Source organism: Haliaeetus albicilla, chromosome Z, assembly GCF_947461875.1.
Source record: "Haliaeetus albicilla chromosome Z, bHalAlb1.1, whole genome shotgun sequence".
Classification (NCBI taxonomy): domain Eukaryota; kingdom Metazoa; phylum Chordata; class Aves; order Accipitriformes; family Accipitridae; genus Haliaeetus; species Haliaeetus albicilla.
This window is the reverse complement of record NC_091516.1, coordinates 70,669,511-70,694,946: the sequence shown is the minus strand read 5'-3', so window position 1 is coordinate 70,694,946 and position 25,436 is coordinate 70,669,511. Positions and strand designations below refer to the sequence as shown.

General features: G+C 42.8%; 1 protein-coding gene across 1 annotated transcript; it reads right to left on the bottom strand.

Moving 5' to 3' along the window:
* Positions 1-1,291: 1,291 nt before the first annotated feature.
* On the bottom strand, positions 1,292-24,164 carry FAM81B (family with sequence similarity 81 member B). Its single transcript, XM_069777222.1, has 7 exons — positions 23,757-24,164; positions 20,021-20,139; positions 14,589-14,718; positions 10,913-11,019; positions 6,594-6,729; positions 4,117-4,312; positions 1,292-1,647 (listed from the first exon to the last, which is right to left on the bottom strand). Exons 1-7 carry the CDS (start codon positions 24,162-24,164, stop codon positions 1,541-1,543), a joined length of 1,203 nt encoding a protein of 400 aa, XP_069633323.1. The 3' UTR covers positions 1,292-1,540.
* Positions 24,165-25,436: the final 1,272 nt, after the last annotated feature.

The window sequence follows — 25,436 nt, the reverse complement described above, 5'->3', positions numbered from 1 at the left end:
CACACTAACTGCTGCTTCACCGGCAGCCAAGTACATGGGCAAAAAATGGCAAGAGTGCCTAGAAGGAGCTAGAGAAAGACTGTTTGGGAGGCTGCCCTCAACCCCAAATCTCTTGCTATGGCTGCACCAGTGGACTTTAAGTCTGCAACGAAGGCAGAGCCCCCTGTAATGGGGGGAACACACAGTGAGACTGAAATAGGGATTCAGAGCAGCTCAGAAACTGCTGCACGTTGTTGGGATTTTGGTGTTGCTGGTTTCCTGCTGCTTGTAGGAAATGTAACAAACACAGACCTGACCTGAAAGCAGGCATGAGGCTGGGAGTCTTTCCCACCGAGTTTGGCTCTAAAGAGCCTGGCCACAAACAAAATGCAGAAAGGTCGTCTGCGATGGTGGCTGTTCTTCGGCTTTTACAAGATGTGAGTGATTTCTAGGACTTTTTACTCACTGGAGGAAGTTCAAATGTAGGAAAGTTTCTGCATGCTGGAGTAATGTGATTAATTGCTGCAGTGGCATTCCTGGCTGACTGCATCGATTCAGTTTCAGCTGTCACCGTGCAGGTCTGGCTTTTCAGAGAAGCCACCTGCAACGCATGGCTTGAGAAACCTGCTTTTCTGTAGAGCCAGAAGCACAAGAGACTTGAGACATGGATTATTGGAGAAGGATTATCTGAGTCCTCCTGAATTTTCTTCTCTGGGCAATGGATGGTTGCTATCATAGCTTCTGCTGGGAAATGATACTGATATGTTTCTTTTGCCCTACTCACAGTTTTTCTCCTTATTTCCAGGTGGTTTTTCTTGTTTTTTGAAGCAAAACAAAACTCATAATGTCAGTTACATTTTTAGGCGTTCTGCTGCAAACCACCGCTAACTTTTATTCAGTCAAACAGAGAAGACAAGAAATAAAACTTAATAAGGCATCTGCTAATTATTAACTTGCATTTTGTCACCTGTACCAAATTTATTAGCTAGTTTTAATGATCCAGTAACTTATTATAATAGGTCCAAAACATGCATCATTAGATATTCTGATACCAGTTTTTGTAATGCTATTTCTACATACAACATACACCTTGTGTGCAGCTGGAGGAATTTACTAGACCTGATTTCAGTAGTTACACCAATCTAAAACCAATGTAACTTATGGCAGGACTGGGCTAACCATGAGGCAGGACTGGGCTAACCATGCTTAATAACTGAATACTTGTGTTCTTAAAGTCCTTTAAATACTATGAATACTTTTGTATGAAATCTGCTTGTAAAATTTTAAGTCAATCCTTAAAGTTTTTCTTCTACAGTGAAGTATTCTGTTGTAAAATCGGTGTGAAAATGACTGTTAGTGTTGCAGAGCTGTTATTTTTGTGGCTGCGCAATATCATATTAGTAATCATAATAGCAACAACATCCTACAGGGACAGGGGAAGACAAAATCAGGTGTGTCTAAAGGCTGCTGCTTTAACTCAATGCTGCTTCTCACTGGAAGAGCCCACCTGCGAGAGTGGCCAAGGCTTGCTCTTGGTGTTCAATCTTCTGGGAGGTTACTTTCACTGTTTCTTTTTAATGTCTTTCTGAATTTTCTTTTTTTCAAGTTTCAGCTTTGTATTCTGTATTTGTTTGAGCAGCTCCAGAGACTCACGAATGGATTGAAATCCTGGCAGAAGAATAGAAACAATTAATTAAATAGTGGTTCCTTTCAATACATTAAAAGATTCTTCTTTTTCTTTGCAGAGGTTTCTGACCTGCATTTAATACACAGCACATTAAATCCAACCTATTGCATCATTTTATTGAATACCATGGACATGCATTAGCAGCTTGGCTTGCCAGCTCCTTGCTCTAGGAATCATATCTTCCAATACATTGGATGATACCAAGCATAATTACACATAGCTGTAAACTGCAGTTGACATCAGACATCAGATTAGTGGTGTGGAGTAAAGAAAATACTATGTCTGTCTTTAAAACCAAGGGTATTGCTAGCCTTAAAGCCTATTTTTCTTTCATTGAGCATTGGGTTTTTGGTTTGCTTTGGGTTGGGTTTTTTAAGTACGCAGTTCTTATTTTGAATCAAAGACTCTGTGTTCCCATCGGATACTGACACTGTTGCTCTGCAGTCTGCCTACCCGATAGCAAGGTTTGTGCCACGGATCTCCCAGAGTTGTAGCAACTGCAAATAAGAATTATGCTTCACCTGAGACTTTGTCATGTGCTTCTGGGAGAATGGGAGCTCAGCTTCACCAACTAATTTTTTGTGCATCTGTATATAAGTATATAAAAAGAAAAACGGGAGAGTGCAGACATACTGTTTTCCAAAACGGAGCTACAGAGCACCTGATGCCCCTTTTTTTGCACCACCATACAGTCAAATATTGTCAATAAAGACTGGAAAAGTAGAATTGTAAGCTGCTGTTAACCAGCTGTTTCCACATTGCAATAACTTTCAAATTACAACATAGTAGTTCTTTACATTTGTCCAGTGTGTCAAGTAAGTGTCAACTTATTAGTGAGCAAGCAGCCTAACAGTGGATTAAAATTAATTCTCTTCCTCTTTTTTTTTTTTCTTAAAGTGCTTATTGTAACATGGCAGCTGATGACATGTTTTTCTTTTTCTTTTTGGAATGATTGTTTAATATGGATTAATTTTGTCACTGCTACAGTCTAGATAGTGTTCAACCAAATCACTGCATACTGCTTAGAATTTTAAAATTCCAGACATGTCTCTGATTTCCAAGATGCCAATCTGTGCTGAAGCACAAACAGCTGCTGAGACAGTCTAGAGGCTGCCTCTGTGCCCTTCATGCTGCTCTGCACTTCTTCAGTGGCCTCTTTTCCCCCATTTTGGGGATCAGCCCCTGCCAAACAACTGCCATGGGAAAGAGCAATCCTTGGACTTGAGTTTGCACACAAGCATGGCCAAAGTTTGGTATAAACAGATCTCTTCTGTCATAAATTTCTGCAGGCAGGAATTTGAAGTTAAGGACCCTCTCCTTTCAGCACCAGAATCTTTTATTCTGAAATTTCTTAGCTACAGCTTGCTTTGAGACGCTCTCTTGTGCTCACTCAGATGGTCTTGTAGACAGCCAAACCTTCCTGTGTCAAGCTGCGCAAGGACCTTCGCTAATTTAGAGCTTGGTTTGCCACAGCTTTGGAGCTGGGCTTGTAGGTGGGCTGCAGACGAAGGAATCAGAGCTGAAGTAGAGAGCTGGGGTCCTCAATCACAGACAGCTTGGAAGACGAGAACCAGATGCTCGAGTTTCAAGTGAGAACATGTAAGATGTGAAGCCCTTGTGTAATGATTTTCTGCCATCTGTTCCCTTGGAGAGAGGGCTGAGATTTTTTTTGTGTTTTTTTTTTTTGATAACCTGATGTGTCCAGTGTGTTTCCATGATCAGCTGCAAGTGGAGAGTATTACAATAATTAGGTTTGAGTGACACAGAATAGATTACGGTGGGCAAAAACCTTCCTTGTGAAGGCCTTGTGCTCAGTGCCAGGTGAAAGCCTTTCTAATTGCTGCTGAAAGTTGGACAGCCAGAATCGTCTCAGATTGGTAAAGCAGTTCATACTCTGTAACATAAATTACTGTGACTGTCCCCATAAGAAGCAGCTGCCGTGTATTCAGCATTATCTAACTGCTTCCCTCTTCACGTGCACAATGTATGGTCTGTGTCAGGCAGCTGTAACTCATCCAGGTGCCTCTTTCTCCACCCACTGTTTGTTAAGAATGGGGAGTAAAAGTTGGAAATGATACAAAACCATCAAGTGTGATCTCAGCAGCAGGATCTGTGCAAAAGGGAATGACTTGTGCCTTCCAATGAAGGTGAGGGTCCTTGCTAACAGAAGAAATAGGTGCTCTAAAAATTCTGGAAAACAGGTTGTGAAATCACATTTTAAATGATCTTACCTTGAGATCCTTAAGAAGAGAAAGCAACCTGTGTGCAAATGTCATACTGGCTGTTTGCAAAGACAAGCGGGCTAACCCATACATGTCTGTATATGGGGTTTGGGAGAGAGAAATAGTAATTTTAATGTCTTTCTGTCTTTACTGTAAAGTATTTTCTGGAGCAGCAAGTTACCGTAGAAATTTATTTTAAAAATGAATTGCGTGAAAGCCCATCCTCACCTGATCTGTATTCATTTTGGATTTCCTCAAGCTCCTTCCAAATCTGTCTTTCAAATCTGGTGATTCTCGCATGCAGGTTCTTTTCATCGCTTTTCATCTGGTTCAACTGCTTTTCATATTTCTGTGGTTTATCTATTTGTTCTAGCTTTAGTGAGAGAAGTAGGAGCTCTTCTTCTACTCTTTTTTCTGCTCTTTCCTTTAAATACATAACACAGGTTTATAGTAAGACACTTTAAGTACGCCCACATTAACCTGCCTCCTGCCAACTATGCGTTCAATTGGTCTTGCTTCCTAATCCTGTGCGTGACAGCACTGAATAAATGCAGGTGAGGTCTGGTACCCCAGAAGATGTGTCGATCCTCTCTTCCCCAATGAACCAAATAAACTGGGAAATTGGGGCTGGGCCAGGGCAAAGGTGGTTTTTTTAATTATTATTTTCTTTATTTATTCATTTAAATCCTGTGATTCGCTGTCACGTTTTGCAACGTGAGACTGGGAACTCAGACAACCCGTGTCACGTTGCTTTCATGCACCCATCTCGAGCCCAAGTTTTTCCGACCCAGAGGGTGCGACACCGTGGTGTAAACCCGGCTCGGCTGCTGGCAAGAGCAAGGAGGCTGAGCCCTGTAAGGGCTGCCTAACCGAGGGATGGCAAGCAGTCCTCTCCCTCTTTTGAGCTCAGCGCAGCTCCTGGAGGCAATTCACCCTCCTCAGAGGCATGCTCAAACCCGAGCAGCGCAGCTGCCCTCCCCTTCCTTCGTCTTCAAGTTGCACCGAGTCCTCTGGTCAACTCCAAATCCGGTCAATCTGCTCCAAATCCTCCGACCGTCTTTAGCCCTTGCAGGCGAGGGAATCCTGTGGGCCTAAGGCGATGGCTCTGCTTCCCAAGGAAGGTGTTTGCAAACCTGGCAGAGCTGCCTGAGCCTAAACAGAGCGTAGCGTGGTGGTGGAACACGCTCTTGAGTTTACAAACATCCCCATGCAGTGCAGGTGGCTGGTGGAGTGAGTCAGCTCCGGCTGCTGCTCTACGCTCCCGAAACGGCTCCGTCACCACCACGCAGCCTGCCAGATCCACCCATCCATCCATCCATCCGTCCATCCATCCATCCATCCATCCCCTGGTCCTCTCAGCCCCAGCCACATGCCGGATCGCGTGTCCTCCCAGCCTGCCCGAGGGACAGAACCAGGACCGCTGCCAGGGGTCAGCAGGGACCGGTGCCCTTCCTGGCGCATGTTGAAGCTCATCTCCCACTGCTTTTCTCCAGCATTCCTGCTGAGGTTTCCTTCAGCTCCCAGGCACTGAGCTGTGCTTCCACTGAGATGCCACCCAAAGGACGACCATGCGTGCCGCTGTGTACGTGTGTGCGTACACAGAAAAACAAACGCATTCCTCATTCAACCTATCTAAGAGTGGCTTTGAAAGCTTTAGCTCCTATTAAATGCTGTACTTTTTGGCACAGCAGTCTCCCTTAGGGGAGAGTAACCACATATATTGGTGTGTTTCCTGCAAAATAATCACAACAACTATTAGGGGGGAAGGGAACTCAAATGGTAACTTTGAGATAGCAGCTGACAAGTCAGAAATGTTTTTAATATCATCCTGGCTGCACTGAGTGTTTGTCGCATTGAGTACGAGAGATCATCATCAGGCAGAATAAATGGAGATTAAAGTTGAGGAGCGTTTCAGTTCCAAAAGTGACTTCTCAATCTGGTCTTTGATCAGCAGCCTTCATCCTGGTGCTAAGACACAGTGATCATGTTTCAATCGTTTTTGAACTCTGAAGCGGAATGAACTGCACACAGCAAAGGAGGAAAAACTTTAAAAGCTGCGAAGGAACTAATGAAAAGGCATTGGTCCTGTGCCAAGCACTAACTGCTGCTGTGGAACCAAAACACACTGCATTTTAATGTACTGACAGCAGGTTGGTGAGGGTTTGTCTGTGTTTAAAACCAGGCAGAATCTGCATAGACAATCCCTGCCTTTTCCGAGCTTGCCGATGAATGGAACTGGGTGGTGTTCAGTGGTGGCACCAGCGCTCACCGTGGGACAGGAAAAATGCCATTGTCAGGTACGTCGGCGCTACACAGCTGGGAAGTGGTGCCATAACCAGGGAAGACTTTATTTCCCAGGATGAGCAGAGCACTGAGGGATCTCCATCCTCGGAAACAGAAATCACTTGGACGAGGCTCGAGCCCTGACTTTGTTGTTGGCCCTGTTTGGGCGAGGGGTTGAATCTTACGACTTCCAGCTATCCCTTCCAAGATCAATTAATCTAGGATTACATGATTTCCACAATTCACCATTTTGCTGGCTGTGTCCTGAGGCACCTGCTTTTGTGTCAGGTCTCAGGTTTTTTTGTGTTGGTGACTTGGTACCTGCTGGGATCAAGGTGACAGGAGCAGTGCTCCTCTCTCCCAGTCCTGGGAGGGCTGGAGGCCACCCCAGTGCCCTGGGCTCCCAACCCAGAAGGTCTTACCAGTCTCTCCTTCACCCAGTTAAGCAGCTGATGCCTGTGCTGGGCTTGGTCTTCTTCAGATCGTGTCAACCGCGCTTCTGTCCACTTCCGATGAGTCTGCATCTGATCCCTGAAGTCACTTAGAATACTTGTCAACCTAAAATTATGGTTATTTTTTTAGTAACCAGACTAAGGCTTAGTCAGTGTTATGGAGGAGTCTTGAGTCACTTGAGTAAATTGTTTAAATTACTCCAAATCTCCTCAATAGCTTCCTAACAAGCCCTAAGCTCAATTATTTTATTAATCCCTACCTTAAAGGTTGTACCTACATGACAAAATGTGATTTCTGTGATGTGGTCTATTTTAGGAAAATATCTGAGGGCTGAAAAATGTTAATTTCCCATTTGAATTAACTCTATTCAAAGTGAATGAAGAACCTACACTATCCCATTGAACATTGACTGCATTGCTGGGCATTGGGGAGAGCAGCAAAATCACTTGTGGTCTGAAAATGAAGTTCATAAGGATAAAAAACATGTATAACTAAAATAAAAAGAGAATGCAGAGTTGCCTTTGAGGCAGCAGTTGGATAAAAATGCGAAAGCCCACCCAAAGGGAGCAAAACAGGCAGCACCCGGAGGAGACAGGGAACCGCAGGAAAGGGTAGTGAACAAATGCTGCTCGGGTGAAATCTGCAAAATGTCAACTTAAAGGGAACTATATGGTTTAGATTTTGCTTTTCTTATACTGCAACACTTAATCTGCAACATGAACCATGCCAAGATGTGAACTTAGGTCCAAATTGTAGTCTTATATATACATTTCCATGATTATGCATATAACCTGACTGTAGGAGCGTCACAAAGATTTTAATGTAATTGTATTCATTTCTAACACATGCTTGCATGCAAACAATGATCGCTTGAAATTTGTTTGGGCCTCAGTTAGCATACAAACCAACAGGTAAGGAGCAGGATTTTATAACTAGAGTTAATGCCTATGGCACTTCTAATATTTAATATCCCTTTTCAAAAGGGTGTTTAAGTGGTTTTTTTATACTGAGTGATTGATAACAGCTCTGTATCAGTCTAATGAAGTGATAATTACTGTCAGCAGTGACTGTAAATGTGATAAAAAAAATTAATGATAGCAAAATCTAAGTGCTGTGTTATTGCAGTTTGCTATAGACAGTGTCTTTCCAAGACCTTCTACACAGGCAGCCTGTTAGGTCAGTTTATCACTATTACTCATTTTAGTAGTTCTAAGATTTGATTTTTCAAGAATAAAAACTTCTACTATTGAGTTTGTCATTTTCAGTCCTACCATGCACACGTGAACATGCACACAGTTTGCTTCCTGGAGCACTAATCTTTGTTCATGAGAAAATAAAATGATACTGTGGTAGTATGCTGATGATCCAGACCAGTATCCAACCTGAGCATGGGAAGGGGAGGTGTAAAGAGCTTTTTTCAGACCTGGCAGTAAGCCGTCTGACTGGAATAATGGGAATCACCATCCAAACCCTGTTCTGGAAAGGTCAGGTAGGGATGGAGACAGCATTCCGTTGAAGCCACCACTGCCTGCCCTAAGGTCATGGTTCATGACCACAGGATCTTCATACCTGAGGATTAGTGAATGGGCTGGTCATTACAAGAGTTACAGCTCTGTTCGACTGCCACAGCAGGCAATTATAGGACTTGTACCTCCTCAGACAGATCTTTCATGTGGTTATTTTCATACATACATATCTCTATCTCTGTCTCTATCTCTATCTCTATCTCTATCTCTATCTCATGTCTATCATCTCTATCTCTATCTCTATCTCTATCTCTATCTCTATCTCTATCTCTCTATATCTGTATCTATCTCCACCACGCATAAAACAAAGGTCTCATGAATTGTTTGTGTTACGATTACTGAACAAATTTGGGGAGTATCATTTAATGGGTAAAGATGAATCAACCATGAATGGCAGAGTTGATGGTCAGCTTTGTTCAAAGGCTCAAAACCAAACTTTGTATAGCTGGCAGCTGGCATTTGACTTTGCTTCTATTTGTCCAAAGTTGGAAAAGGGAGAAGAAGCAAGTATTTAAACCTAAAAATTAATTATTTGAGACTGTGTTTAGGCAACTTAGAAAAGATTTGGTATATCTGCCTTGGGGAGAAGGGGGAAAACTACAGAAATAATTGAGTTTATAAAAAGTTATTTAACAAATACTGAAAATTATTGCTATGAACCTCACCACCAGTTACATGAAGTTGCACGGCCTGTGTGGTTCAGACCAAATGATCACAAAAGTCTCTTTGGGATGCAAACCCTGGTGTGGTTCTGCTGAGGAGATGAAGGTGCCTGGGGCCCACCTCAAGGGACATGCTTGACAGTGACAAGATGATGATTAATAATAAAATTGTTAATAATAATATTAATATTTTTATTATAACATCGGTGATTTCTTATTCATAATAAAACAGTACCATGTTTTATTTTATCTTAAACTTTGATTAGCATCCCTCCTGCATGAGGGTTACAAAAATATACCTAACAGGAGTGAGGCTCCACAGGCAGACGATTTGCCATAGTCTTTGGCCCAACAAAACCCTGAAATATTAGTAAGGGGATACTTGTGGATATATAATAAAAACATGCTCCAGTAGTGCTACAATAAATTTTCACATATGAAAATATATCTATTGGCAAGTGAATTGACTTTGTGCAGTTAAATGCAGCTATTCCAACCTAACCAACCACAAGAGATAAGCATCCACTCCCCTGTGAAGGGCCAAATTTCTGAGCAAGGCACAACTCCCATGAAATCCTGAAAGATGTTTAAAATTCATCCAGTTTTCAGTAACAATATCAGTTTGTACTTTTACAATACAACTGCCAGCTCACAGTCAAAGGCAACTGGGTCCCAGGCAGCTGCTTGTCAACTGAAGAAGTAACTCTGGGCTTTAAAGCTGATTTAAACATGGCAAGTTTTATGCAGAAGCTCCAGTCTGTTCCAGAAGTTAAATTTTATTTCAGCTCTATTAAAAGAATGTATAATCTGCTAGACATTTAAAGGAGCAATACAAAAGGAGACAGACATTTCCCAAAGGGCATGCTATTTTAATTAGATTTTATTAACTGGAATAAAATCTCACATTTAATAAATAAGTAATTTGGATTTTATATTAAATACACAATGCCAGCACATCTCAGTGTCTTGAGAGGCACCTCTTTTCAAGCTTCCTATTTCTGATGACAGTTTCAGTAGGGTCTCATTAACTTTTGAGAAACTAGGCATTTACCTCAAATTGGTTTTCCAGTTTCTTTCTTTTCTGGCATTGTTCTGTTTTACCTTCCCTCTTATTTTGGTTTCATTTCTTGACCCTGTCACATCATCTTGATTGCCATCATTCACTGCCCTGTCTCCCTGTTCCTCCTTCCCTTTTCCCAATTTTAATTCATTGCTCACTTTAGCTGTTATTTCCCCATTCACCCCAATTCCTTTTCCTGTTGTCTTGTTGAGAACTTTCTTCTGTTTAAACTTCTAGCCTATTTTTACTTCTGAATACAATTCAGATAAAATCTTAATTAAAATAAATCTTTATTCATATACTTCACCATTTTAAGGAGTGGAACTATTGCCTTTGAAATATCGTTATTGCAGAATTATTATAATTAGATTTTCAATTATTTGTGCTGGCTCTGCTATTCAATGCTGGGCTGTTTTGCATTGTTCTGAATATGGATGCCAGATACTTTTGTTCATTGCATCCTTCCCTGGAGCTCCCTCCTCTCTAAAACTCAAGATTAAAGTGACACCCTAAAAATACTTCTGCAGCCAGAATAGGAAGAATATACTAGGTAAGTAAGAAACAATAAATCACAAATCTGTGGGCACATGAGGCTGTGCAGCTACTTTAGCCTTGTGCCCACCTTTCTTCATCAGCAGCACTCCTGCCCTGGGCGGCTGTCTCAGAAATGGGTAGACAGTGCAAGTGCATAAAGAAAATACCTTGTTCTGCACATTAGGCAAGTCACAAATGAGCCCCAATTATAATGGTAAATAGTGTCTTTGTATTTGGTGCCCTTCTTTTAAGTATGGAAATTTAATTGGTTTCATACCTTTCTTAGAGGGTGGCATTTAGTGCCTCATTTGAACAATTAGCTTGCAAGACAATGTACTTTCATTATGTATTTTCATTATTTTATGGCATAGATCTTCATTAACCTTCTCTTAGTGTTTTGAATGGATGTTAATTAACAGGTTTGTTTTGCTGTTTCATGGCAACCTGTTCATCACACTTAAGTATTCAGGGTGAATTATCATAATGAAAAACTCTCCATCACCTACTTGAAATCCAGAAGTTGCAGTTCGTGATGTTGATCTCCCTGGACTGTCTTTAAATTTGAGCTTTGATCAGAGTTGGAAGTCTCTATCTTGCCTAATAGCTGCATTACCTAATGAGAATTCAACAGAGAATGCCTTTATGAGCAAGACTATGAGCATTACATTTAAAAATGCATTGTGATTGCAAGCATGGAAAAAACCCAGCTAACATCAAGGTGCAGCCACACAAAAACCAACTTTTCTCACAAATAATTTCATTCAGTAAAGACTGAAAACTGGAGCTTAGAGTCACGAAGGCTGTAAGACCTGCTGAAGCCAAAGTCTTTGTGGATGCAGGCTTTGCAATTACATGCACGGGTAAGCAATGCTCTTTTTATTTGAACGAGGCACCGATCAGCACTCAAGTCTCCCCAGCGGTGGCAGAAACTGAGAGGTAAATCCCTGAAAGCGCGTGTGTGTTGCAGAAGTGTTGGCTGTCCAACACCTAAGGGCATCCCAAAGAAGAGCAGAGAGAGGAGAGGCTCACTCGCAATAATAGATGCTCCAGTGGCTGCAGCACTAAGGTGGTACCCAGGGGACCCTGTTCAAAGCATCTCCCACCTCTCCGTGTCCGGGCTGGGGCGTGCATCCCTGTGGTCTCTAGGCTGTGGAATATCCCAGGTACCTGATGCTGTCCCGCAGTTCTTTGGTTGGAGCTGCCCCTTTCACGGGATCATTCCTTGTCAGGTTGAGGGGAAGAGAGACTGCTTCAGCAGCCTGACCTGCAGGCTGAGGGTCCTCAGCTGGGATGCAGAGGACAAGGTGGATTTGCGAGGTGAAGCCGAGCACCCCACGTCCTGCATGGACGAAGACATGCGCGTTCGCCCTTGGTGGCAGTGGCCTGATTGCATCGGGCCCTATGGGTGGAAAAAGCTGGAAACACCCTGTCTAAAAATTGCAATTTCAGCCCTCAGGGAGTCTGGTAAGCCAGGGCCCTGAGCCGCTCGTCCATCATCTGCACACATCTGACTTTGCACATCACAATTGGTGTGAAAATGTGACGCCGAGGGCATCCAATGCATCAGTGACACAGCACAGTGGAGCAAACACTGTGGATGCTCCAGCAACTGCATCTGCTATTTCAAGAGAAGCTGGATGTCCATGTGCCTCTGGAAGATGGAGTGCGAGTGACTCAGAAGACTGGAAGCCACCAGAAACCCATTACTCACACATCCTCACCCTCCAGGACTTTTCCCTGTGCAGCCTGGGTTACATTACCTGCTGCTGCAAGTAGACACTTGATCTTGAAGGGCAGTCTGTGAGGGATGAGGGATTCAGCCTGCCTACCCGCAGTTAATCAATTAAAGGGCATGTGAAATCCCAGGAGTTTTCTTCAGAGATTTTACACCAAATGAGCACAAAAAATGCCTAGCAAGGAGATGCCACCACCTCCTTGGTAGCTGTGGCGCATCAATGTCATAAAAGTGCCACTGAACACTCATTACTTTGATTTGGTACCTTCTTTTACAGCAACAGGTGACTCCTTTTCAGAAATCCTTTCCTTTCTTCTTTCCTACCATCGCATGAGAATAATTTTTTCCCTTTTCAGCTGAGAAAGTTTCTTCTGGATCCTGCTCCATGTCTACCCTGACTTATTTTTACATAATTTTACGTGTACTGTTTCATGCAACTCTGACACATACACACACAACTGCTCCCTTCCCCATTTCCAGGTGAAGAAGAACATTTTTCATAGGTATTCAAGGAGGCAGATGTCCAAACAGTGTCTTTTAACAGAATTGCAGGTAAGATATCCTTGTTTAAGTTCTGTCATGATGCAGAAGAGGACCTTGGTTAGGCAAGGTACACAATGACTGGCAGTGTGCCTTGTGCAGCTGAAGATGCAGCCAAAATACAGTAATGAAATTATATTCAATACCAGAGTGCATGAGACATTGAATGTCCTACATCGGCTCAATCCTGAGGGCACAGGCAATGTCTAGTTTGAAGCAGGAGCAGAGAACCATCAAGCTGCATGTTTAGAAACCTGAATTTTCCAGTACAGCTGGATTCCTGTAAAATATTACTACCAACATTCCTGATCCTGCTAGAGGCTCCAAAACTGCTACTGAGCATAGCGAACCTCTCACAAGGAAAGGCCAGCGATAAGGAACGACAGGCAGTAACAGTTGTTAGCCACTGTTGGCTTACCTGCTCTGTGGAGAAAAAAACCACTCTCACACAAAACACCATTTTCCAAAATTTTTCACTGTTACAGTTTCAAAAGCCTTTGAAATATGGCCAAATTTAATATGGAATTAGATATGTACTATTAGATGCCTCCCTGCCACCACCTTAAAAGTAAACTGGTGGATTTAGATGGCCTTTTTTAGCTAAAAAATGTCTGCAACTGAAATTTTGAGATGCACTTCAATATAAATCATACTGAGAAACAGTAATGGGTCATTATGATCTGAGGATCCCCAAATCCTAGAATATTTTTATTATCTGTTATTACCTTACATCTATTATAAATGCCACTACCAGATTGGGATGAGTGGTGTCCCCTGGGTCCGTACTGGGACCAATACTGTTTAATGTCTTTGTCAGTGACATGGACAGTGGGATGGAGTGAACCCTCAGCACATTTGCAGATGACACCAAGCTGTGTGGTGAGGTTGACACGCCTGAGGGACAGGATGCCACCCAGTGGGACCTGGACAAGTTCAAGAAGTAGACCTGTGTGAACCTCCTGAGGTTGAACAAGGCGAAGTGCAAGGTCCTGCACCTGGGTTGGGGCAACCCCCAGTATGAATACTGGCTGGGGATGAGTGGATTGAGAGCAGCCCTGCCAAGAAGGACCTGAGGGTACTGGGGGATGAAAAGCTGGACATGAGCTGGCAATGTGCGCTTGCAGTCCAGAAAGCCAATTGTATCCTGGGCTGCATCCAAAACAGCGTGACCAGCAGGCTGGGGAGGGGATTTTCCCCTCTGCTCCCCTCTGGTGAGACCCACCTGCAGTACTGCCTCCAGATCTGGGGTCCTCAGCACAAGAAGGACATGGACCTGCTGGAGCAGGTCCAGAGGAGGGACACAAAAATGATCAGGGGGGCTGGAGCACCTCTCCTGTGAAGACAGGCTGAGAGAGTTGGGGTTGTTCAGCCTGGAGAAGAGAAGGCTCCAGGGAGACCTTACAGCAGCCTTTCAGAATTTAAAGGGGGCTTAAAAGAAAGATTGGGACAAACAAATTTTTAGCAGGGCCTGTTGTGATAGGACAAGGGTTAATGGTTTTAAACTAAAAGAGGGTAGGTTCAGACTAGATATAAGGAAGACATTTTTTATGATGAGGGTAGTGAGACACTGGCACAGGTTGCCCGGAGAAGTTGTGGATGCCCCATCCCTGGAAACATACAAGGTCAGGCTGGATGGGGCTCGGAGCAACCTGATCTAGTTGAAGATGTCCCTGCTCATGGCAGGCGGGTTGGACTAGATGACCTGTAAACGTCCCTTCCAACCCAAACTATTCTATGATTCCACAGTATCATGGAAAACTTATTTTTTCTATTTAAAATCCTGACATATTGTATAAATACCATATTAGTCTTTAATACTGGTCAGCAATTAGGAAAAGAAGCTATATAGATCTATATATGCATAATCACCACTCACCAGGCATTTCACTGTAGGCTTCTCTACTCACCTTCTTCTCAAAATCTCCAACATAAATTTTAAGGGCAGAGTGAAGGCCATAAACCTCTTTATCAGTCTTCTGGGCCTCACGCCTGATAACACTGATGTCTGCTGACAGCTTCGCAATGCTTGCTTCGCATCTGCAGTCAAACCAGAGACGAGAGCCTCTGCAGGGGGACGCTGGAGGGTGGCTGAAGGCAGATGCTGGTCTCCACGCGCTGCCTCTGGATCAGGTCCAGCCCCCTGGGACCACCCCGGTGGGTAGCAAAATAGGCAGAGACATCCCACTACAACAACCCTGATCCCCAATCCGCTTCCAGACATTACCGCCCATTAAAATGCTGCTGGAAGTGACGGCGAGGAAGCAGGAGGCAGCCAGAGGCAATGCCCTCCGCTGCAGCAGCGATGCTCCTGGTGCCACAGACCTCCTCCTGGTCCACAGCTCGCCCTGCCAGACCGGGTCCCCCCTGATTTCCCACTATCCAATCTCAATAAATGAAATTAAAACTGAAGCGTAAATCGAGAGGCTAATCTGAACCCAGAGCACCCCCAGCTTTTGGATGCCCACCAGGAGGGATGGCATGATGCTGCCACAGCCACCCCAGCCGGCAGCCTCCGCCGGCTGGATGCAGATGTTGAGGAAGATCGCTTTGGGAGTGAAAAAAAACCTTGCTGTTTTGTAAGGAGCATTTGCCATTTGCTATTTAAACTCTTCGGTTGCATTCACTAAAATACCTCGTCACATTTAAATGGGCAAGTGAATGATTTGAGAGTGGCAAAGTTAATTGAGTAGCCCGGGGATTGAATAACATTCAGCCAGCCATCCTTTCCAGGTAGAAGGAATGACTGTTTCAGCCTCTGTAATATATACATATACATTGTGCATGTATAGTATATATTTACTTATATACATAATTTTTTTTAATGTAAGCAAGAATACTTTCTTTAGTGTGTATGTAAATATATATATACACATATAAAAACCATTATACATATACTTAACGTGAGCAAGGAGACACAGTTCCCCTCCTGCACCCCTCCTTCACGCTGTTCACCCAGGAGTAGCTACCTACCCCAGTGCCAGGAGTACTTAAAACAAGAGTTTGGAAAAAAAGTACCTTAAGGCCACAAAGTAAGGCACAATTTAATATAAAAACACAGAACAGAGGTTGAATGAGGAAAATAGCTAATTTTTAAATTGCCACAGAAATTATCCTCCAAAGCACCACCACCAAATAAAGCTGGTGCTGTTGACAGATAAAGGTTCTGAAGAGAAATTTTGACAGTTTAAATAGACCAGCTTTTTGTCATCTCCTGAGGATGCTTAGATATTGTGACACACCTGCAGAGCGTGTAGATCAAGCAAATAAAAAAAAGTTTCTGCAGCTAACAGGGGCTTTGTACAAAGGCTAGAACTTTGATCAAAAGAAACCCTTGATTTGGAGAACAAGTACAAAATAGCTGTGAAGGTGAACACGGATCTGGAGAGGGAGCTGGCTGCTGTCACAGCTTCTCCAGCAGCAAACCTAGAAAAGGAGCCAGGAGCCGGTGAGGGGAGGTTGCAGAAGGACCACGGTCCCAGGGGATGGAAGGTCCCCATGGGGACAGGCAGCACCTCGGGGGCTCCTCGCAGCTGCAAGTCTGGGTGGAAACGTTGACGTACACGTGCACAAAAAAAATGAGGCTGCGGTTGAGATAGGCCAGCTCCTTCAACAGAGATCAGGGGATCGGGGCTCACCAACCCCTTGGGAAAATCCAACCCCAAGGCAACAATTGCAAGGCTATGCAAGAGGTCCACAGTGTGAAAAATGAAGAGGATCAATGGATCTGTAGCAGTAAAGAAGACATAGCTTCAGTTACAAGAGAAAGAAACCTGAGTATTTGTTGTGGTTTAACCAATGTCCTATACAGAGAATACATAAAAACAGAGGATTTGATGATAGGATCCAAAAAGCTGGAGAACTGGGCTTCCAACTACATCTGCATTATGGTGTAGCCTGAGGGGTCAGAGCCCTGCCTGGGGACCTGCAGTTGTGGTGAGCTTTGCAAAGACCCTCAGCACTGCTGATGTGCCTTAAATGCCTGGTCCTGCTCAGACCTCACTTTCCCCACACATAATGTGATTATTATGTGCAAAGGAGTTAAATGTATGATTGCTGTTTGGCAGGCTGAGTCCTGAAGACAATGGAGACGCTTGGGACCTGCTTAAATCTTGCTCTAATTTGGTATTTCATGTAGGAGACATTCAGCAGCTTACGGTGAGATCGTGGTTTTCCAGTCACCCAAAGCAGAGGCTGGAGTGTGTGCAAGCAGCAGCAGAGATGGACTGGGAATGGTACAGAAAGCGTACTCCTGTGAGATTTGTATATATATTAAAAAGTATAAAGAAATAAAAGCCTCTGATGATTATATCAAAGCATTCAATTAGAGATGGGAATATAGCTACCTGCTATATGTTCAAGGATCTTTATCCTCCAGAGTCATGGAAGGAATGGTATATATTGGGCTATATACTTACCAAAGTGTTGCATTTTCTGAAGGGTCATGGGTACACATCAATGTTTTTGATAGTCTAGTACTATGTTGACTTTCTGTCTGAGCAAAAAAATGCCCATGAGAAAAACAAGTAAAATGTAACTATCTGCGTAAAGTGCATTGTTTATTCATTTGTGGATTCATTTATTCTTTTGTTGGTGAGGCTGAAGAGAATGAATTAATATTTATCAGAAGTGTGGCTTTTTTACAGTTCATTACCTAATTCTTATTACTGTAATACATATTCCCATGTCCAAAGGAATTCTTACGAAGAGTTAGAATACAACTAAAATATATAGTTAATTCAATGGGAATGCCACCATAGCTGAGATGCTGAAGGCTTTTTTTTAAAAGATCACTGCCACTTGACACATAAATATTTACACAGTGTAGAAATGTAGTCAGAAGGTCCAAGGATTAATGGACAACTACCTCAGTAGTTGGCAAGATGTGTCCATCTCTTTTTCAGGGAAAGATAGAGTAGAAGAATAGACACAGTTTGAATTACAAGGACTAATCCACATTAATCCTTTACACATGGCAGAATACAGGAGGATAAATCATCTGCTGTGAGAAAAAGCAGTGACTCCATTTAAGGCTCATTTCATCCCAGATAGTCTTGGACTAAGGTTAGGCTACAAATCAAGAAGAAAACTGTCATTGCAAGTTTGCATTTCGAAGATTTCTATTAATTCAGTAAATGTAAATTGCATGAACACGTGCATTTGTCTCCAGTCACTCTGGGCACTCTTTAATATATACAGCAATTTTAAATCCGAAACTCAAGATCAAAGGAATGTGAAGAATCAAAATATTAATCACCGCTGTAATGGCAGTCCTCTGCCTGTCAGTTCTGGCTCACTCCTCAACCACGATGCTGGGGGCAGGTACGCGGTTAAGGCTTGGCATTTCCAGAGGGGAACTTCAGCAGCAAGACAAACAAGCAAGTGCTGATGATTCATGAATCACACAAAACCATACTATGCTTTAGCTTAATGGCAATCATTCACATAAAACTGCATTATAATATTGCTGTTGAAATGCCACTAAAACGTCATCCCCGGCTCTGCAATACCAGTTTGTTTGGATGAAGCTAGAAAACCTGCCATTATCCTTTTTCTCTCCTTAAAAATAAATGGGGTCTAAGGACTTATTTTCCAGCATCATAAGATGATGACTTTGGTCCCCTCGTGACGGTTTGTTATGTGAGATTGCAAATGTGTGTTTTGGGTTCCAAAAATGGGCAAGGAAGGAAGAGGAACCTCATAAAACCTGTTGTTGTGCACCTCAGTGAATGCTTGACCTCTTTTGTCTTCTGTTTTTTTTTCTTTATACAAGTAGAGTTGGACTGGTCATTTTTTTCCCCACAATTACCCTGTTTTCCTTCTTTCCCCAAGTGCTTTTTACTTTCCTTTGCTGCAGGCAAATGCTCCAGCACAAAAGATGGGAGCAAGCCCCGGTGCAGCTGACAATAGGAAGCATCATGCCTAGGAAAATGCTGGGAAAAGAGGAGCAAGACACCTCACCAGTCGAATGTTATGGCTTTGCTAAAAGCATATCGTCTAGAGAGTCTGCCAACCCGAATCTGAAAACATCAGGAGGCTCTTGCAGGATCACCTCCTACTTTGTTCCAATGCTAATCAACCACAAGGTTAAAAAAACCCCCATCTTTCTCCTGCCAACTTTGAATATGTTGGCTTCAGCTACTCGTTTTGGATTCTTGGGTCTCTCTGCAGTAGTCTGGAATCCTTTGGTACCCTATGATTTTTTTGCTTTCTTTCCTGGAGGGAGAAATGGAAATGAAGACATCTCTGGATTTATTTTTTTCTACAAACTATACATAGATGTATACTTCTGTCAGCCAGAAATTTTCCTCGTCCTACCATCACATTCCTGGCTCTCCTTTACACTATATCAAGTTTTTAATTTCAGGAAGGGGACTCTGGGCTCAGTACAGTATTCTGGTATCAATCTCTGTGCCATAAATAGAGCTAAATAACCTCCCTGTTTACTGGTCCTCTGCTTCTCTTGTCCAAGACCATACTCCTGGCATTTCTGACACTGCATCATTGTAAGAGCTCACAGTAAATTATTTACCTGTCATATTCCCCAAACTTTTCATGGGGCACTCAGTCGTGAAACAATCTCTCATTGGGTTTATAAAGTACATTTTTTTCTCAATCAGCTCACATTGCCAATATTCCTGGTTAGACTCTATTACCACCTTGTCCTCACTTGACTAATTTTTGTGTTATCCACAAATGTCAATACCACTGTTTTGTATAAAAAGCATACAACTGGCCTTTGGAGTGAAAAAAAACCCCAACATTAGAAATATGCCAGTTCAGGGAGATTTCTTCCTTAATGATTACTTTTTCTGATATATCAGTTCAGACAGCTCTTAATCTGTGTGGTCCCTTGATATTACATACCAGAGTTTCACTTTGTCTTTCTTTTAATCATAATATGTTGGGTTACAAAGTGTCCCATGGAAGTCCGCCTATGTTACATAGTGCAATTACTTGTACCAAGGAAAACTTGTAATCTCACCAAAGGAAGAAATAAAGTTTGCTCAACAAGACCTACTTTCCAAGGGAGGAAGTAAAGATTTTATTGAAACAACAGGAGAGTTTAAGTAGGAGGAAATAACTGCTTCAGCTGGTCTAGCCAGACTGGAGAAGAAAAAATTACCCAAAATCTTAAGTTTGTGATGAAGAATAAGACAGGAAAATATAGTTATTTTTTGCTGGCTTGATAATTTTTCTAACATGGAGGGCGTGAAAGCACAGATCTGACACTAAAATGGAGATATAAAATGAGTGTGAAGTACATTTATGCCCACTCTGAATATGCTCTGTACAAATTGACTAGAAGACATGAAAATTACGGCCATGATGAATTCTTTACCTTGCCACTCTTCCACGCAGGTCTCCAAGACACTGGATATATTTATGATCCAGACTTTGAACTGCAAAATTAGTTTCTACTGCAGCACCGTCCCTTGTTCTTATTTGCCTCTCCAAAACCTGTAAATTCAAGACCATTAATGCACTTTTGGTTTTCTGCTTTGTGGTTTTTTAAATTTCAAAATACGCTTCAAAGCACCATTTATAGCAGCAGGTCTAAAAGCTTGTTTTTCTTTCTTGGAGAAACTAACAGTGTGTTTTTCTCAAAAATCTGTGTATGCATAAATAATATGTCCATGTTTCTCTTTAAAAATGTGCTTTACGTTGAAAAGTCTAGCACACAAAAATTAGGAAATGCAAAAATTGGGAAATTAATTTTACTCTTTTCCTCAACATCCGCAGTACAGTGCAGCCCATAATAAATAATGTACAGGGGTTTTTAAGTCAGGCTCCTTTCAACAGGGGATACCAGGTGTTTCTAGGAGGGAGGTAATATATGGCAAGCTGAGTGTTTTGCAGCAGCCTGAGGGCATTGCAGCAAGGCTTTGCAGGGTGGACAAGGCAGAGCAGAGATGGGCACAGGATCTCTGTCCCAAGCCTGGTCTGCCCATGCTGCAAATGCACGAAAGCTTATGTCCCAGCTAATCCATCGCACTTGGCATGCATAAAAAGATGCCTTCAACACACATAGTCCTGCACGGGGCAGGTTTTAGGTCCAGCGAAGGCATGGACCTGCTGTTAAAGGGCATTACAGACACATATGCACAGCCCTGAATGGGGATGCTGGTCAGCATAAGCAGCTCTTTAATGTCTTGTTTTACCTTTATTGTTCAGTATGTGGGCTGGTATCTGATTTATTGCACCGTATTATCTAAAGATGGAAGGAGTAACCGCCCTGCAGGCTTTTCTGAAGTGGCTCATCCTGATGGTATCTGAATGTGTCACAAGCATTAATTTTAGGAAGCCCTCGTGCAGCTACTGTGACCTTTTACTGATACGGAGCAGAGCAGGAAATGATTTCTAAAATCCCCCGATTTTACTTCTCAGGATGAAAGGAGAGGCCTGGGGCTGGTATTTGAGTGTAATTCAGCACTGTGTAGCACTTTACCTGGTCAAAGCACAGCTTTCATCCTTTTTTATGCAAATACCCCATTTTTGCAAAAATAAAGTGGCTTTTACAGGCTTTTTGTTTTAAATGTTCCCCACTGAGTGAATTTAAAAAAATATATATAAGTAGGAAAGGACAAATATCAGGGAAAATTTCAACTGTAAATGCTTAAAGTTTGGCAAAGTTGTTGGAGATGGGTTTGCCCATCTCAGGGGCTCGTCCCACTGCCGGGGCTGTGGGAAGGCACAGGGACAGCCCGGCTGGGTTTTAGCAGGGTTGTGCCGGTGTCCCAAGCTCATGTGTCTGGATGCAGCATGAGACCCTCTTCCCCTGCAGCCGTTCCCCTGCAAACAGAGTCAGGGCAAACATTTCCCAGTCAGCTGCAAACGGGGAAGTTGTGGTGGCACGTGCCAATACCCCTGGCTGTGAGTCCCCACTTCTCCAGCAAAAGGAGAGACATCAGCATCCATCAAAAGTGGGGCACAGGTGAGTGGGGAAAGCTGTAGTAACCCTGGGGTGAAACGTAGTTCAAATCTGTCATTTATGCAAGTATTCCAGAATAATCCTGGCCCCCCTGCACAGAGAGTATGGATAACTGAAATACTGAGTATACCAGGCATTCTTATTTTTGTTCCATGTCAGAAAATAATGTTCTCAAAAGGTTGAATGTACTGGACAACTCAAATATATTTTTGGCAGTGTATTTGGCAATGCAAGTCTGATGCCACAAGTCCACCAAGACAGAGGCACAGAATGGGACCACCGCTCCCTCGCTGGCAAAAGCAGCACGAGACGCTCGTTCATTAGGATGGAAAGCAGCAGTCTCCTGTTTATCGAGGGAAATCGATATTCTCCTTCTCCAGTGAGTTCCCTAGGGTCCTGGCAGCGGTCCCGTCTCGGAGCTCACCACCCTGGGCAAAGGAGAGCCACGCACACAACATCGTGCTTGTGACTGATGGTCAACCTTGGTCTGAATCCAGCCGCTCAACTGAGACACCATTATCTTATGGTTGTTATCAGAGGTTATGCCAGGCACGTCTCCCCGCTGCCCCTAGGTTTTTAGTATCCATGCTTTTCTCTTGCAATTTGCAATCCTCTCCTGGGATCGTGAAGGATGTCTTTATCAAGGGTCTGGTCATTTTCCACCTGGCACTAATTGGTTTGATGTCCCTGATGCAGCAGCAGCCGGGGCATTTTTCTGTCTCTGGCAGAGGGGGTGTGTTTACTTGGGCTCAGCTTCATTCCTGGTGGCAACGGCATGCCAGCATCTTCCCCAAAGCAGGCTTTTTTGAAGGATATTCTTCCTGCTTTGGGGAAGAATTGGAGCATGAGTGAGTCACATTTCCTGGCAGATCTTCTTTTTTTTTTTTAAAAACCTTGAGAAATTGACATTGCTCAACCACTCTCATTTGCTGCATGCCAGGAGCAACTCTCCAAACCTCCACCAAGTCTGTAGTGGCTTTGATTGACATGTCTCACCGTGCTCTTTTCTGTGCTGTCAGTGCTCTACCCTTATCAAATCCTCACAACCAAAATACACAAAGCAAACACCCACCTGAGATTAGGACCTAGAGAAGAGTAATTTACAACCGAGGGAAAAGATTAGATTCAGATGCTGATAGCATCTTAGGCATTTTTCTAGCAAAACAGTCCTGTACATACTTGATCTGGATAGGGTTAGATCAATTGGATGATCTAAAAGAAGTAAGTGGGTTTATACCATTGCTTATTGCCATAGTATCAAAATCTTGACAATAAAATCAGTATGAAATGAACACAGACCCTAGTTTTAATTCAGATTAATTTCAGGTGAGCCATGATTGCATACTTCTTAAGATAAATGTACAGAAGATCACATATTTCTCCAAGTACTTGAAAAACAAAATGCATTGTCAATTTAGTGGCATTTGTAAGACATTTAACACTTCAAAGGACAAAACAAATCTATGGAGAAGTCTGTTTCAGGATATTTTGGTATTTTACATCTTTGGCCCAAAAAGTTGTTGGTAAATTTCACATACAAATTTGACAAGTAACAGCAAATAATCAAACGTCTTTAGCCAGAAAAAGGGCATCCCATGCATTTCCAGCACAGAACCATCAGTCAGTTTAAATAAAGCGTGAACCTGAACCTTCATTCCTGTCTGCACCGAGCTTTGTGAAACGTTTCAGCAATATTTGATTATGTTTGCATGCAGAAGTTTCTATAAAGCAGTAGAACATCTGCATGGGGAAAACTAACAAGTAAACCCAAACTTGAGTCTTGATGTTATACATTAGAAGAAAATAAAGTTTGCTCCTTATTTCCCTTGAACTCAATCTCCCACACTCTGACAAAACAGAAAGAAAATAGAATCTGAACCTTTGAATTAAAACAACACCCAAACCCATCAATCTGATTTTTATTTCATTTTACTTTCCTTTTTTTTCACTTTACTTTCCCTAGTCCCTTCCGTTCTGTTTTCACAAGTAACTGCAAGTGCCACTATACAAGAAAAATCAGAATTTAACTAAAACATAGCTGTCATGTTGAGTACTTTTCTGGTCCTGAAGCCAATATTAGTACTGGATGGACCACAGGCTAGAGCTGCACCACTAAAGGAGGGAAATGCTGCTTGGTGTGGGTTACCTCAATGTCCTGGCTGAGCTTTTTAACGATGCTCGTAATGGTCTGGATGTGGTTTTCCAGCAGCTGTCGGGCAGCACTCTCCCCATGCTGATAACCTTTGCTTCCCTGGAGGTAGGAGATGATGTCGTCTTTGATTCGGAAAGCCTGATGGAGGAGGAAAGCTGTGGTCCTTTCCTGGCTGTATAACCGCTCTTCCAGCAGGCAAGCCCTGTCTCTGGGGCGAGGAGGAGGGGAAGGGTCTCTCCTGTGAACACCAAAAACCCTGGTGTCACACCAGTCATGGCAAGCAAGCCAAGCGATGTTAAGTATTGTCAGTGTCCTGTCCGCAGTGGGACCATTCTCAGCCCTCGCTGTCCAGATTGTCTGTCGTACCAGGGGCTTTGATGCTCCCGACCATTGCTTATGCATCCCTGCAATACCACTAGGAATAACAACCTCTCCACACAGGGCTAACATTTGGGCACTGGCCCCATTATTGGCCTTGGAGATGTAAATGACATTAGGCAAAACCCCGTACGGCTTAAGGACCTGGGCTTGTTTTCAGAGGCTTTGAGGTGCTTCCATAATATGTCACCATTGCAATCCTCATTTTAAGCTCTTCCTACTTCATTTTAAATAAAGGCAAAAATTAACATACCCAGTGACCACCTTCAAAAAAACACCCCAGTGGATACGATGGTGCTTGTGCAGAGCATCCCCAGGAACATGCCCTGGCTGAGAGCGGGCAGAAGAAATGCTCATGCCAAGTACAGCAATGCTTGCATTTCATTTCCCTTTGTATTATTTAGACCTACCCACTGGCAAGAAGTCTGAAATCCTAACGGTTTTCTTACAGCTACCCCCTCCCCATCCGCCTGCTGAAACCCAGGGGAATGAGCCAGGGGCTCAAATACGCTCAGTGAAACTGCATGTAAATATAGAAGAGAGGAAGGATGTTGCAAGAATCTGAAACTGGCAGGTACAGAATGAAGCTCAATTTAGATAGGCACAATCTGGAGTTTGAGGGAAACTAGAGTCACAGTTTACTTTTTTGTAAAAAGCCAGAGAGAGATTTAATTACTGCAGAACTTTGGGGTCACATGTTATCCAGAAAATGAAGTCTGTTTTATATCTTAGTTTAAACCTGAGTGGCGTATTTTTTATTTGCTCTCAATGCTATATGAAGTACCCTTTCATCACACAGTTTAGCTAAACCCTGTAGCTTAATGATGAAGAAAAATACCCAGTTAGTCATTTGGGAAAGAAGTCATACACGTTTTCTCTTGATCTCTGCTTTTAGACTGCTATAAATAGAAGTTCTGATGTAAAAATAGTTTTTAAAATGGAAAGGAGAAGAGAAGAGAGTTCAGCTACCCTACTCGATCAATACACAAAATGCGAAGATGACAGTTTAATGACTGAAGTGCGCCTAAGGATACTCTGCAACAAATTTTACAGCCATATGGGCTGCAATGACGTTCTGCAGCTGGCTTACATCTGTGTGTACCAGGAGCTACTTTACATTTGTCTGCGCAATTAAGGTTTTATAATAATCATAACCTTTGGCAACCATGAAGTACCAACAAGATCTGAACACTTCATTTTAATCTCTTCTTGGTAAAAACTCGAAATACCAAACTGACCGGCTGAGGCTGTGTGAGCTCTCTTCTACTTGTGACAGCAGAAGTCACCGGTTGAAAA